Below are 13146 nucleotides of genomic sequence, written 5' to 3'. Positions count from 1 at the left end.
GCCTATCCCAGGAGATTTAGGGCACAAGGCGGGGTACACCCTGGACAGGGTGCCAATCCATCGCAGGGCACTTCTGGTTGTCAGTTTCGGATAATTTTCTATTCCTATAAGGTAGATTGTCTGATGGACCACCTTATACAGTACAAGTCTACAATGTATGCATTTAATGCACAAATAATAAAACACACACACAAAAAAATCTGAGTGTCATTTTGCAAACTTGTTTCTGTCATATCCTGAACATCTAGCTTCCAGTCACATTGGTCACCATGGTATCTTTGGCTAACTAAAGGTTCTTGGCTTCTTAAAAGGATTCTGCTTTCTTTTGTGAAACCCTCACTGCCAGATAACGACTGTCATATGGGCTTACAGAGACCTTTAAACACTTCCACAACACCCAGTCATACACTAAGGACAATCTGGAAATGCCAGTCACCCTACAGCACATGGTTTTGCACTGTGAAAGGAAACTGGAGTACCTGAAGGAAAACCCACCATGCACAGTGAGAATCACCAGGGACCAGCTGATACGATATCATCACGATGCCTAGGTGTCCATACAATCCGTATTGCAGTTCTGTTAGTATCGCAATGTATCTGGAAGTATCCAAATTTGATTGTTTTTTTATTTAGTTTTGCGAATTGTTTGCACTGCCTGCATCCTGTGTGGATATAGAGTGAGCCACCTGTAGGATTATAGAGGAACTGCAACATGTGACCATATCGAAGGCAAACATATGCAAATGAAAAATGTATTTAATTTAGGAGTCTGGGTGGCGATACAGGAATTGCCCGACAAAACAGTTGCAATACGTAACTGAATTGATTTTTCACCCATCTCTACCACACACACAGAGCAGAGGCGAGATGTGAAGCCCCAGTGCTAATTACTAAGCCACTGTACCACTGGAGGGCTACTCTCTCTCTCTCTCTCTCTCTCTCTCTCTAATTAACTTAAAATGATAATGTCCTAATTATAAGAAATATGCATATTCACCTTTTTATCCATTAAATGAAAGTCTGAAGTGTCGGTTCTGGGTTTGAGATACCTTACGGTTATTTTTTTGATTAAAGATAAAAAACGGTTTGCTTGTATTTGTGCGATTTCATGGACAGAATAAATTCATGATGCAATCACGGTACACATATGACTCTAGTGTGTGTTATCGCAAGCAGCCAGGTCTCTGCTTCTACGCCAAGATAAATTATACAATTAACAAGCATAATAAAGTCATGTGAAAATGACACTCGGGTAATGGGAATTGTTTTGGAAGAAAGAGAGAGAGAGAGAGAGAGAGAGAGAGAGTTACTGTTCAGTAGAGCCCAAAATTATGTGCTTTCAAGACAGTATCAAGACGAGGTGGTGGGTGGATGGGGTTTGTTTAGTAAAATCACAGTCTGTGTTTGTGTGTGTGTGTGTGTGTGTGTGTATGAGAAAGAGAGAGAGTGACATAATGCGCTCACTCGAAATATGGAAATGTAGACGTGTGTGTTTATGTGCATGTGTATCCAAGCATGTCTTTAGCCGCATATATTTAAGCATGCTCTCTCTCACACACACACACACATAGTACACTGTACTTAAACCTTCCCTTAAAGCTCTTTGCATTTTTTTTCAGGTGACAGACTTTAAATAAACACTTAAACAGCTGCAAATGCATTATAACGCTTAATTAGATATAAAAGCCGAATAAATTATAAAGTCAATTATTTTCTTCTTCTGAATAAATGATTGATTACGGTACAGACCCTGATACATTATACAGTTGCTCATGTATAATGTATATAATCAGCTGCACATTTCTAGAGTAACTACTGTAAACCATGTAGCAAAGTCAGTGTCATCTTTATAAAGCACTAAAACCTTTCAATTCCTAATGAACATCAATGATATTATAAAATATATGAATGTAAATAAATGAATACCGTATATAAATACACACATATCTTTGGGCATTTTATATGCAAGCTTGTTGCAAAGATGTTACTGTACATGTAAATCTACTGTACTATAATAATATAATGCAAAACATAAAGCCCAGTATAGTGTAGGTTCCCCTACACGGTGAATTGAGTGCTGTAGGCTGAGACCTCCACAGATCGGACTCGTTTTTCGAACAGATACCACGTGTGCTTGATCAGATTTGGATCTTTGAAGATCGGATTGTGGTGCACTGGCTGTTCTGTTGCACTTCTATTGTGACCAGTTATGCGATCGGACCAGACAGGCTGGCCCTTGGTCCCCATGGGCATGGGTGAGCCTTGGGTAAGGGCCATGACCCTGTCACCAGCTTACTGGTATGTAATTGATAATCAATGGTAATGTGGTAATGTTATGGCTGATTTATGTATATATATATATATGTATATTATGTCTGCCAATACAGCATGTACACTCTTTAAATGCATCTCTTTCTCTCTCTCTCTCTCTTTCTGATCTCATCCAATCTGTAGCAGTTACCATTACCACATTACACCTACATCTCTAGCGATAATTGTCCGAAACTTTCTGATGCTGAAAAAACATGGACTTGTGAAAGATCAGCATGCCCAGATGTGTACTTTTAACTCAAAAACCATTACTACTCTTCTTGACTTCACACAAACATCCTTGACATTCCGCATAAAAGCCTCATTCCGTATTGTTCGTCTTTGCTCCGTCTAAAACGTGATCAGTGAGGTGTGTGTGTGCCTGCGTGGATTACAGGAAGCCAAATCACTGTCCTTGTGGTTCCATTATTCCATCTCTCCATCATACAGTATATTAGCTTCTTATACCAGCTTATCTACCAGCTTAATGAACACTGAACCAGCCTGCACAAGCCTGCTTAATCTTCAGGATCACATCAAAAGCAGCCAAAGTAAATGTTAAGAAAAAGTGTTACAAGCATGATGATAAACATGATAACATATAAATCTATATATATATATATATACATATATATATATATACAAAAATAAAGGAAACGCTTACTGTAGTCCCGGTTTGACTTGAACCATGCATACACATATGAGAGCTGTTAAAGTCAAACTATTCCCTTTATTTTTTTAAACAGTATTTATAGAACAGAATATTTCTTTGACTATATATATAAATATATAAAGAAAATGTTTATAAGCAGAGCACACATTTAATCTCTTGGACTATATAGATATATATATAGATATATATATAGAGAGAGAGAGTCAAAGAGATCAAATGATATGCTCTGTTTATAAACATTTTCTTTTAACTACAAGAGAATCGTTTATTAAAATACAGATTTTATGATGAGATGAATTATTGGATATTATAAGTCATGCGACACGTTCTGCCATGTTTGTGTAAGATGAGGAATAACGCATTGGAAGGTCGTGTGACATTCTGTAATGCTTTGGTGTCACATTTATGTATTTTAGTGCATATTACTTTTATCATGAACTTGTAAAGAAAGGATAAATCTTTATAAGTATAAACATAAATATGTGCACCTCAGACTTTATTCTGTACTGCATTCTGGATTTATAAGAGTAATAAATAATATCTGGCAGACAACCTTAATTCTTGTAAGATGTTGCTTCCAAAAAAAAAAAACATATATAAAAAAACAGCCATTCTTTTATTTGAAAGTTAATAATACTTTACAGTTTAAGGGTTAATCTGTGTTCTGGATAAACTGCACCACTGTAACATCTGGACCTTTTGTACCGCTGAACAAAAAAGCCTCTCTCTTACCCAGTATGGCCAGTACTGTGTTGTCCTTGAGAACTTCCATCGAGCCTGAGCACACAAAATAGATGGCCTGCAGCGCGTCGCCCTGACGGATAAGGAACTCTCCGGGTGCGCAGAACGACGTCTTAATGATGAGCGAGAGCGAGCGTAGGCACCCACGACTGGCCGATTCGAAAAGCGGCAACTGCAGCAGCTCCTTGTTGAGGTGCATGGCGATGTCAGCTCGCAGCTCGTCGGGAAAGTCCTTCAGCAGCTGAGGGTGCGAAGAGAAAACAACAGCATTAAAGGAGCACCAAAGAAAGATGAGGATGATGGTTGAGGAAGAAAAAATAGATATCCAAGAATAACATTGGGGATCACAATTGTGGATAGAGATTGTTTAAACAATTGAACAGATAGAAATGTTTAAACAATGTTTTAAAACCAGCACAGTACACAAAGTGGTTTACAGTCTGACGTCTGAAGACATATAGCACTCAGTTACCTCTGTTTTGTTTACGTTCACATTACCAGTCTGAAGTGATTTAATTCAGATTTCTTACTCTAATATGACACAGATATGATTTTTATGGCTGCCTTAATGCACAAATCTGATATTTTTCAAATCGGATCGGAAAGAGTCACCTTCGTACAGTATGTGCTTGTAGATCAGATAAACACTATATTGCCAAAAGTATTCGCTCATCTGCCTTCACATGCATATGAACTTAAGTAACATCTTAATCCATAGGGTTTTTATATGATGTTCGCCGATGGGTGCGCAGTCAAGTTGGAACTGGTGTGGGGTTGTTTCTGGTGAGGCTTCTGTACTGGATTTCTTATTAATGTGAAACTGAATGTTACGGAGAAAACTGTGCTGTTGGTTGTGTATATGCAAATGACTTTGTTTCTGTGATGTGACTGTGAAAAACAGGTATGAAGTATGAAGACATAGAGGTCTGATTTTTGAGAAGACTAGACAACTACAGGCACCTTATAAATTAGAGGCTGGGAAACTTAATTATGTGGGAACACAAGGGAGGCAGAGACGGAGAGAAGAGGTGATAGAAGGGAAGAGGTGAGAGAAATAGTGATAGACAGTAAATTTCTGTAAAAAATAATGAAATAAAGTACTTTACCAAAGGGAGGAAAGATGTTGAGCATAAAAGAGCTGAGGATGTGAAGCTACATTATTACAGGACGATGTATTACTTGTGTATCTCCAATACCAGTCTACTGTCTACACTGTAATGATGCTTTTAGTAGAAATAAAATGAAATCAAATTCATTTTTCACACATGTTAATTGGATTAATGTGACAGACGGCTCATTCGAGGGATCAAATGGGTCAAAGTGCTACTGGATCCGACCCCGAATGTATCCTGTTTTTCTTGAACTGGAAACAGGAAGTGCTGTGGGCAAAGCAGTGAAACCCACCTCGCTGACGTCGATGCCATTGTTAACAGACCAGGTGGTCTGAAAGCACTCCAACATGCGTTGTTCCAAAGCCTTGGGCAGCCGGTGAACGCGGATGAAGTCCTTCAGGTCTTTGGTGCGTGTGTGGTAAAGCGAGCGGCGGGAGTACATGCGCTGGATGATGGCTGTCACATTCCCGAAAACCACGGCATGCATCAGCGCTAAGGGAAGAGAAAAGAGGCATGACAGGGATAAGTACGACTGTAGATGGTGCGCCACAAGGCGAATCACGTAGGCTGACTTGCATATGAATCTGGAAACGGGTATCATCATCATCATCATCATCATCATCATCATCACAATGGAGTCCAACAGAGACCAGACCATGTATTGCTCAATAATCCTTATGCTTCTATAAGCAGTACAGAGGAGATGTGCTGATCCCTTTCATGATGTAATACGGATGTCAGAGCTGTGACTCTTGGTTAATAACTAATACTGATCCATTCTCATAGAAACAAGACAGGGTAGTCAACACTCTGTATGTCCCTGCCGAGAAATATTGCCAGGCCTTAAGACAAATTGTGTTACGTAGCTTGCTGTCTGAGGAAAAACCCACAGTTAATCCGCCCCAGTGGAGCGGAGGTTATTATACCAGCACAGGGGAACAAAATCTAGAACAAATCAAATATTCAACAAACACATATTGATATGACGGTCAGCAGACCACTATCACTCACTTGGCAATACTTAGTCTTGAATTCATATAACCTTAATTATACAATTATAATTATCCCACCAAGTAATCTGATGGGACAAGAGGCATTTCACGAGTGGTGATAATAGAGCACAACAGCATTTGTACTTTTAACTGTATCTATCACTCTTTGTTTGAGGTGTTCTAACAATCGCTAATTACACCGTCAACTGTCAGTCGCAGCGTGGGTGAAAGAGGGTCTATACGATCTATAGTACTGAAGAAAGAGCAACTTCCTGCATTCAAACCCAGTCACATATGCACTTTTAGTAAGAAAACACATCTGAAAATGTTATGTCTTTTTTAAACACTTTGCCTGCTTTGCTTAGTCGTTCTGAATCGCCTCCCTTGTTTTATTTATTCTTAAGGGGAGCTACAAAGCTTACTCGCTTCTAACACAAGGCTTAAACCCAAATGTGTCTATAACTCCTAATCATGGGCACTTCACTTATTGTGTTGAACAAGTGATTGTAGCAAAAATTGGAGCTTTCAATTTAATGCTTTTTGGGACTCAACCCAAAGTTAACATATTTCTAATTGGCTATTCTAAAGTGGAATATTTGGAAATAAAAAAGAAACTTATGAGATTTACAGGACTGTCCACAACCTACATTGTTAATTCTTATCACCTTACCTCTACCATTACCTGTTCATTATCTATTGATAATCTGTTGAAACCGCACCCTTATACTGCTTTATACTGTATAAAGAGATTGCGAAGCCTATCTCAGGAGACTCTGGACAGGGTGCCAAATACTACAGGGAACACTTATGGGCAAATTTGGGAACGCCAATTAGCCAAATGTCTTTGGACTGTGGAAGGAAACCGGAGTACCTGGAGGAAACCCCCCAAGCACGGGGAGAACATGCAAGCACTATGCACACAGAGACAGAAATGGAACCCTCGACCCCGAAGGTGCGATGCGACAGTGCTGACCACTTTGCCACCATGCCGCCATGTTTGTGGAACGGTTATATAAAATTGGTTTCATATTTGAGGTTGTGCTGTTGTGAGCTATGCTGATAACCAGTACAACAGCACTCCCTCTGGTGTTATATTGCCTTTAATTGGTGCAACTTTAAAAAAATATTTATATAGATGAGTAGTTCCCAAAGTGGCATCAGAAATAATGTTCAGACAACGAACCATCACAGAGGGGTCTGTGAAAATTATTTAAAATTTAACATTTACAGTGACATTTACAAGATAATTAGCTTTTTCTTGCCTCAATCAGTGCATTTTTATGGCACTTTAAAACACATTTGTACTTTGAATTTTTTTTAGGCTTTCTATATATTGTAATTATGATTATAAGTTATTATAAGTTATTATAAAGCTGCTAAATACTCCATTGGAGCTATTATTGCAATCAATGAACACACATGAGGCTCTCAGATTAATGAGCTGCACGTACTGTATTAGTACAACTGGTACAATTATATTTGTATAATGTGGATGGTTATGACACTATATGGTAGCTCCATTGGCCTGTTATGACCTGAAATGTGTGCTAGTGTATGTGTGTGTGTAAGATTCCTGCATCATGTGGGTGGCACAGCAGCTGTCAGCTGGATGGGAGAGTAATGGTCTCCAGTGATCACATGTGGTGGCAGATTCAGAAATTCTGATTTGTGTGTCTCACCCTCTCGGCTGCCTCTCTCTCTCTCTACCCCCCACCTGTCTCTGAGGACACGGTCCTAAAATCAGACCCACACACTCGGAAACACTTCCTCCTCTCTTAGTGCCACATCTCAAATAGAACTCTATTCCTGCACCTGTACGTTTCATTATAACCCACTGCAGCATCTCTGCCTTTTTTTTTTTTTTCTCAACCCCTTACACCCTTAAAGTAATGTTTGTCAATTTTCCTCACACTTGCTAATTTAAGCTCTTGGGACAAGTAGCTGATCCATTGAGCCTGATGTGTTACCAGCTGGGAAATCCTTACAGAGACTGCAGAGACACTCAGGAGGGCAATACTTAAATTATGGGGTTATAATGAGTGGAAAAACTCCTACCTTTCCCTGTATGCTGGTACTTATATACAGTCGTATGGCATTGAGTTATATTCCCTTCTGTATAGCTGTTCCTCCTACAGTATATTAACCTATCCCAGTTGTAGTCCTGTTTCTGCCTTTATTAACACAGTAGGAATTACTTCACATCCCATTATAGCCTATTTCTCCTTTATTACTCTACTTCCAAAAGTAACATCATATTAATTGTACTTCTTAATAACCTTCCCTGTCTGTTAATGAGTGCCTGGGTGTGCCAATACAACATTCCTCGATTAGATCAGTTTACAGTAATACAGTGAAAATAAGTGTATAAGCCTGTACAGTATATTTGTCTTTCTATTTATACTGATTGATACGTTCAGCATTAGAACAGTATAATACCTTAAAAACTTAATAATGTTCAGAAAATGAACCATCACAGAGGGGTCCATGTACAGTGACATTTACAGTATACAGTATTTGCTTTTTCTTGCCTCAACCAGTGCATTTTCAAAGCACTTTAATACACATTTGTACTTTGAATTGTCTTTCTCTATATTTTAGTTATTTTTATTATAAGTTATTATAAAGCTGCTAAATACTCCATTGGAGCTGTTTATTACACACATTACTACTGTAGGTATATGGATCTTAGATTAATGAGCTGCACGTGAATGTCCTGTAATATTCTGTAGTGACACTGTTTGTCTAATTCATTCAGACTCTTAACAGTATGTAACCAAGAAAATAGCTTTACATTAGAATATAACCAAATTAAACATGTTTATCTCAAAGCAAACCCATCTGAAGCACAGGTCTTATTTTATACTTCAGTATTCTTCAATAGGATTCGCTTTTTTAATACACTTTATCAATCTGTCAACAATCTCTCCTATTAGCTCATTACATGTTTCTTCATCAGAAATGAATCTTCATAGTCGTACGGCTGCATTCAGGGGAGCAACCTGGTGAAAGTCAGATGGAGCAAGATTAGGACTATAGGGAGGATGCTTTAACACCTCAAAACAAAGTTTTTTGCAGAGTGTCAACAGTGTGGGCAGAAGTGTGTGAATGTGCATCGTCATGCAATATCATGACGCCCTTGGGTATAGCAGTCCTCTGCGTTTAACCTAAACTTTAGGCTTCGGCTCTTTAATAAGCATCTCACTGTAATGAGCACTGTTGATTGTTGAACATTTTACTGATAATGTTCCAATACTGGCTCTTGAGAATCCCCCCAAAAAACTGTAAGCATCAATTTACCACATGATGGTTGCCTTTTGAACTTTTTCTCGGTCTGCGATTCAGGATGTTTCTGTTGCATACTCTGACGTCTACCCTCAGGTTCGTAGTGATGCATCAACGCTTCATTACCAGTGATGATTCTCTTTGGGATTTTTTTTCCTTTCTGCTCTTCTTTCGTGCAAATCCCAAATGTGGCAACCATTTTTCAGTTGCAAATGAACTGCTGTAACACATTCACTGCTGCACAGCCGTAACTGGGGAGACAGTAGCCTTAAACGAAAAGCCCTGATAAAACAGTGTTTTAATATAAACAGACTGCGGATAATTTCCGACCAACCCCTGTACACCATTTTTATTAAAGTATCCTATTCTGTCCTTACAATATGCCTCCTATAGGAGCGTACTGTTTCCTTTTTATAGTACACAAAAATAACCCTCCAATAATACACTACACTATTCCTTCTATAGAACTACCCTGTCTGTAGTATACTATTAAAATTGTATATTCTATAGTATAGTATTCTTATACTGCATACTGTAGCAACATATTCTGTCTGTAGTATGCCACAGTATTCCTCCTATAGTGCAATATTCTGTTTGTTGTATAATGCGGTATACCACCTATAGCAATGTACTCTTTTATTCCTTTAGTAAAGTATAATTTTCTTCCTAGCATATACCATTCCCTCTATTGCGACATAGTACACTATAGTATTTGTCCTATAATATTCTATACTTATATACAGTATTACAGAATTCCCTAATACAGCAAGACATTCTGTCTATCCTTCTTTAGCAACATACTGTATTCTGTCTATACTGTATGTAATACCACAGTATTCTTCCTAGAGTAACAATGGGTGCACTAAACTGTCTGTATCTATGACTGTGTGTGTGCTTGTGCGCATGGTGCTCTGTGATGGACTTGCAACCCATTGCGTCCAAGATAAATCCTGATAATATGCTCCAGAGCCACAGTGACTCTGACCAGGACTAATAGAACTACTGAAGATGAATGAATGAATGAATAATAGCAATCTTTCTCATTTTTCCCATAATACTGTAATCTGTGTATCTTAGGCTAGGTCTTCTTTTATAAATTCTGTACACTACAGAATTTTTTAAGTATTTAATTCCTCATCCAGGATACAGTAGTGCTGCACTATCCTTTATACTATATGACATTATAGTAAGAAAATAATATAGTATATACTAAACAGAAGATGCTGCTATATAAGGCATTGTCCTGGTTATGATTTACTACAACACTTTTATGTCTATAGTATATCACAGTATTCCCCCTATAGCAAGATATTCTGTTTATACTACTGTACATTACAGTTTTCAACCTATAGCAAAATCCTGTTTTTTTTTTTTTTATAGTTACAACAGTTTTATTTCTGGATTGCCCAATTTCTTCTATTGCAAAATATTATGTCTAAAATACAGTATATCACTTTCCTATAATAAACTTTTCCTCATATACAGTAATACACTACAGGATCCCACCGATAACACCACAATCCGTCTACAGTATACTACAATATTCATCCTATAGCAACACATTGTTCATTCTTTTTTTTTTTTTACATTCTTCATATACTGTAGCAACACATTCGGTTTATAATAACCGCAATATCTCTACTATAGCAACTAATTCTGGATATAGTAGTCCCTAGCTTTTCTACTACAGCATCCTTCCTACAGCAACATAGATTATCTAGAGTATACCATAGTACTGTACTCTTTAGTCTTTCTATATCATACTACAGCATTCCTTTTATAGTATCCTCTTCCTCGTACAGTACACTACAATAGTAACATGTTATGTCTATATTGTACTATAACATTCCTCCTATAGTATCCTTTTTCATATAAAGTATACCACAGTATCCTGTCTATAGCAAGACATTTTGTCTATAGTACACTATGGTATTTTATTTATAGCAACACATTGTGAATATGCATATGTTGCATACTGTATCAATTCCCTCATATACTGTTATACACTACCTTATTCCTCTTATAGCAACACTTTCTGTCTATAGTGCACCACAACTTTTTTCGTATACTAACTTTTTCTGTCTATAGTACACTACAGTATTCCTCCTGTAGAATTCTATTCCTTTGGTATACATTATTTCTACTGTATGCAACATCAATACAGGATATTCTACTCTAGCGTAATACAAATTTCCCTCATTAGCAACATACTGTGTTCTTCCACAATATTCTATTCCTCATGAAGTACACTAAGGTATTCCATACTACAGCAATGTACTGTATGTACTTTGTCTGCAGTGAACTACGTCATTCCTGTCATAGTGCTGTTACACCATGTATTATATATGAATCGTTTTGCAGTATGTTAAACCAGGTACCACGGCCGATAGTGTTTACACTATTACATTGTTCCTGGATTATCGCTCCTTTCTTTAAAGAGTGGCGACATCACACACACACACTCACACATCATCTTTACCGCTTTATCCTGTATACAGGCTTGCGGGTGACCTGGAGCCTATCCCAGGAGACTTTGGGCATGAGGTGGACGGGGTGCCCATCCATTGCAGGGCACATACGTAAACACACTTGCTCAATCAGGAAATTTGGGAATGCTAGTTAGCCTAATCTGCATGTCTTTGGATTGTGGGAGGAAACCCACCAAGCACGGGGAGAACATGCAATTTGCACGCACTCAAAGGTGGGAATCGAACCCGGACCCCAGAGGTGCAAGATGACAGTGCTTGCACTGGATTTTCATGAATACCAAATTTCTTGCCATAATTAGTAGAAATCAAGACATCAGAACATGCAAACTCGAGGCAGGAATTTAACCCGGACCTTGAAGGTGAATGGCAACAGTGCTAACTACTAAGCAACATCACCTTGAACTCAAAAGGAACCGGAACAGCCATTTTTCTTTTCCATTAACAGACCTGGACGCTGTAATCTTCTATAATTACTTAATGTTCACTGATTTTTCAACCCGTAATTACAGAATTCCAAAAGAAATGCCCTTACTTAATCAAAGGGACATCTTTCACCTATTTTTATTTTCCACCTAATCCTTAATACATTTAGTCAGAGCAAATGGGGAAGTCTTTTGCATATTACATTTCACACTAGGGCTTGATTATTACACAGTGCTGCCAGTTTCCCAATTTACACTAATAAATCTATTCACAGTGAGTGCCTGTTTTTTTTTTTCTTCTTCTTCTTCTCCTTTTTTTTGTAAACAATTACCAATCATTAAGCTGCTGTAGAATGTTGTGAAATGTTCACGTACGTAAAGGTTTTGTGCTTGCAGAAATAATCTGAGAAGACACTTGGAGCATGGCCTACGATAAGGGAAATCAATAAATGATGTGGGTAAAAAGGAAGTGTGATTATATAAAAAAAAAATACAAATAAAAAAACTGCTTTATATGGAGTGGATGTCAAAGTAAAACATGATACAAATGCAAATGTGGTTGAACGAGGCACAGAGTTTAATAGGCACTGCGCGAGTACAGCATGCTGGGATGGAATGTATCCGAGGACAAATGTAATCTAAAGGAAATTAGGAAATAAAGTATGAAGCACCCAAAGGTGTGGCATGCAAAGCAACTACCAAGTTTTGCTGTGTAACAGCAGATGGTGACGTGATCCTCACTAATCACTGGTGAAACGCAAGAAGCCAAAGCACATGCTTCTGCATATTTATGAGGCCAGCTCCGGGGGGTGGGAGCACTTAATGAGCTAACTGAATATTCAAGCGACCGCGGGTGACGAAACACCCTCCGAACACGAATTATAATAACGATCATGGAGAGCGTGGCAAAGCATTTGTGCACGGAACGCGCAGCATTTCCCCAGACACATGTCGAGCATACGCAGCTTTCCCCGCAGCCCCATTAGAGCTTTAGACAGATCTGACTCGGCTGAAGCCGAGAGAGAAATTTCCCTAAAAGCGCATCTTAAGAGCACTCGTGAGAAGTGTTTCACGCAGTAAGCGCGGGTTAAATTAGCGGCACAATCACGTGGATAGACACCATCA

General features: G+C 38.4%; 1 protein-coding gene across 1 annotated transcript in view; it reads right to left on the bottom strand.

The window, feature by feature from the left end:
- kcnh3 (potassium voltage-gated channel, subfamily H (eag-related), member 3) overlaps positions 1 to 13146 on the bottom strand; it is a 150973-nt gene that overhangs the window by 23098 nt on the left and 114729 nt on the right. Inside the window, exons 9-10 of the mRNA XM_053496672.1 lie at positions 5129 to 5328; positions 3716 to 3965 (exon numbers count right to left, since the gene is read on the bottom strand). Of these exons, the coding sequence (XP_053352647.1) occupies positions 3716 to 3965; positions 5129 to 5328 (450 nt within the window). The remainder of the gene's footprint in view (positions 1 to 3715; positions 3966 to 5128; positions 5329 to 13146) is intronic.

This window comes from Clarias gariepinus, chromosome 5, assembly GCF_024256425.1.
Source record: "Clarias gariepinus isolate MV-2021 ecotype Netherlands chromosome 5, CGAR_prim_01v2, whole genome shotgun sequence".
NCBI classification, from domain to species: domain Eukaryota; kingdom Metazoa; phylum Chordata; class Actinopteri; order Siluriformes; family Clariidae; genus Clarias; species Clarias gariepinus.
Note: the sequence above shows the minus strand (reverse complement) of the source record. Positions and strands in the feature narration are given on the sequence as shown.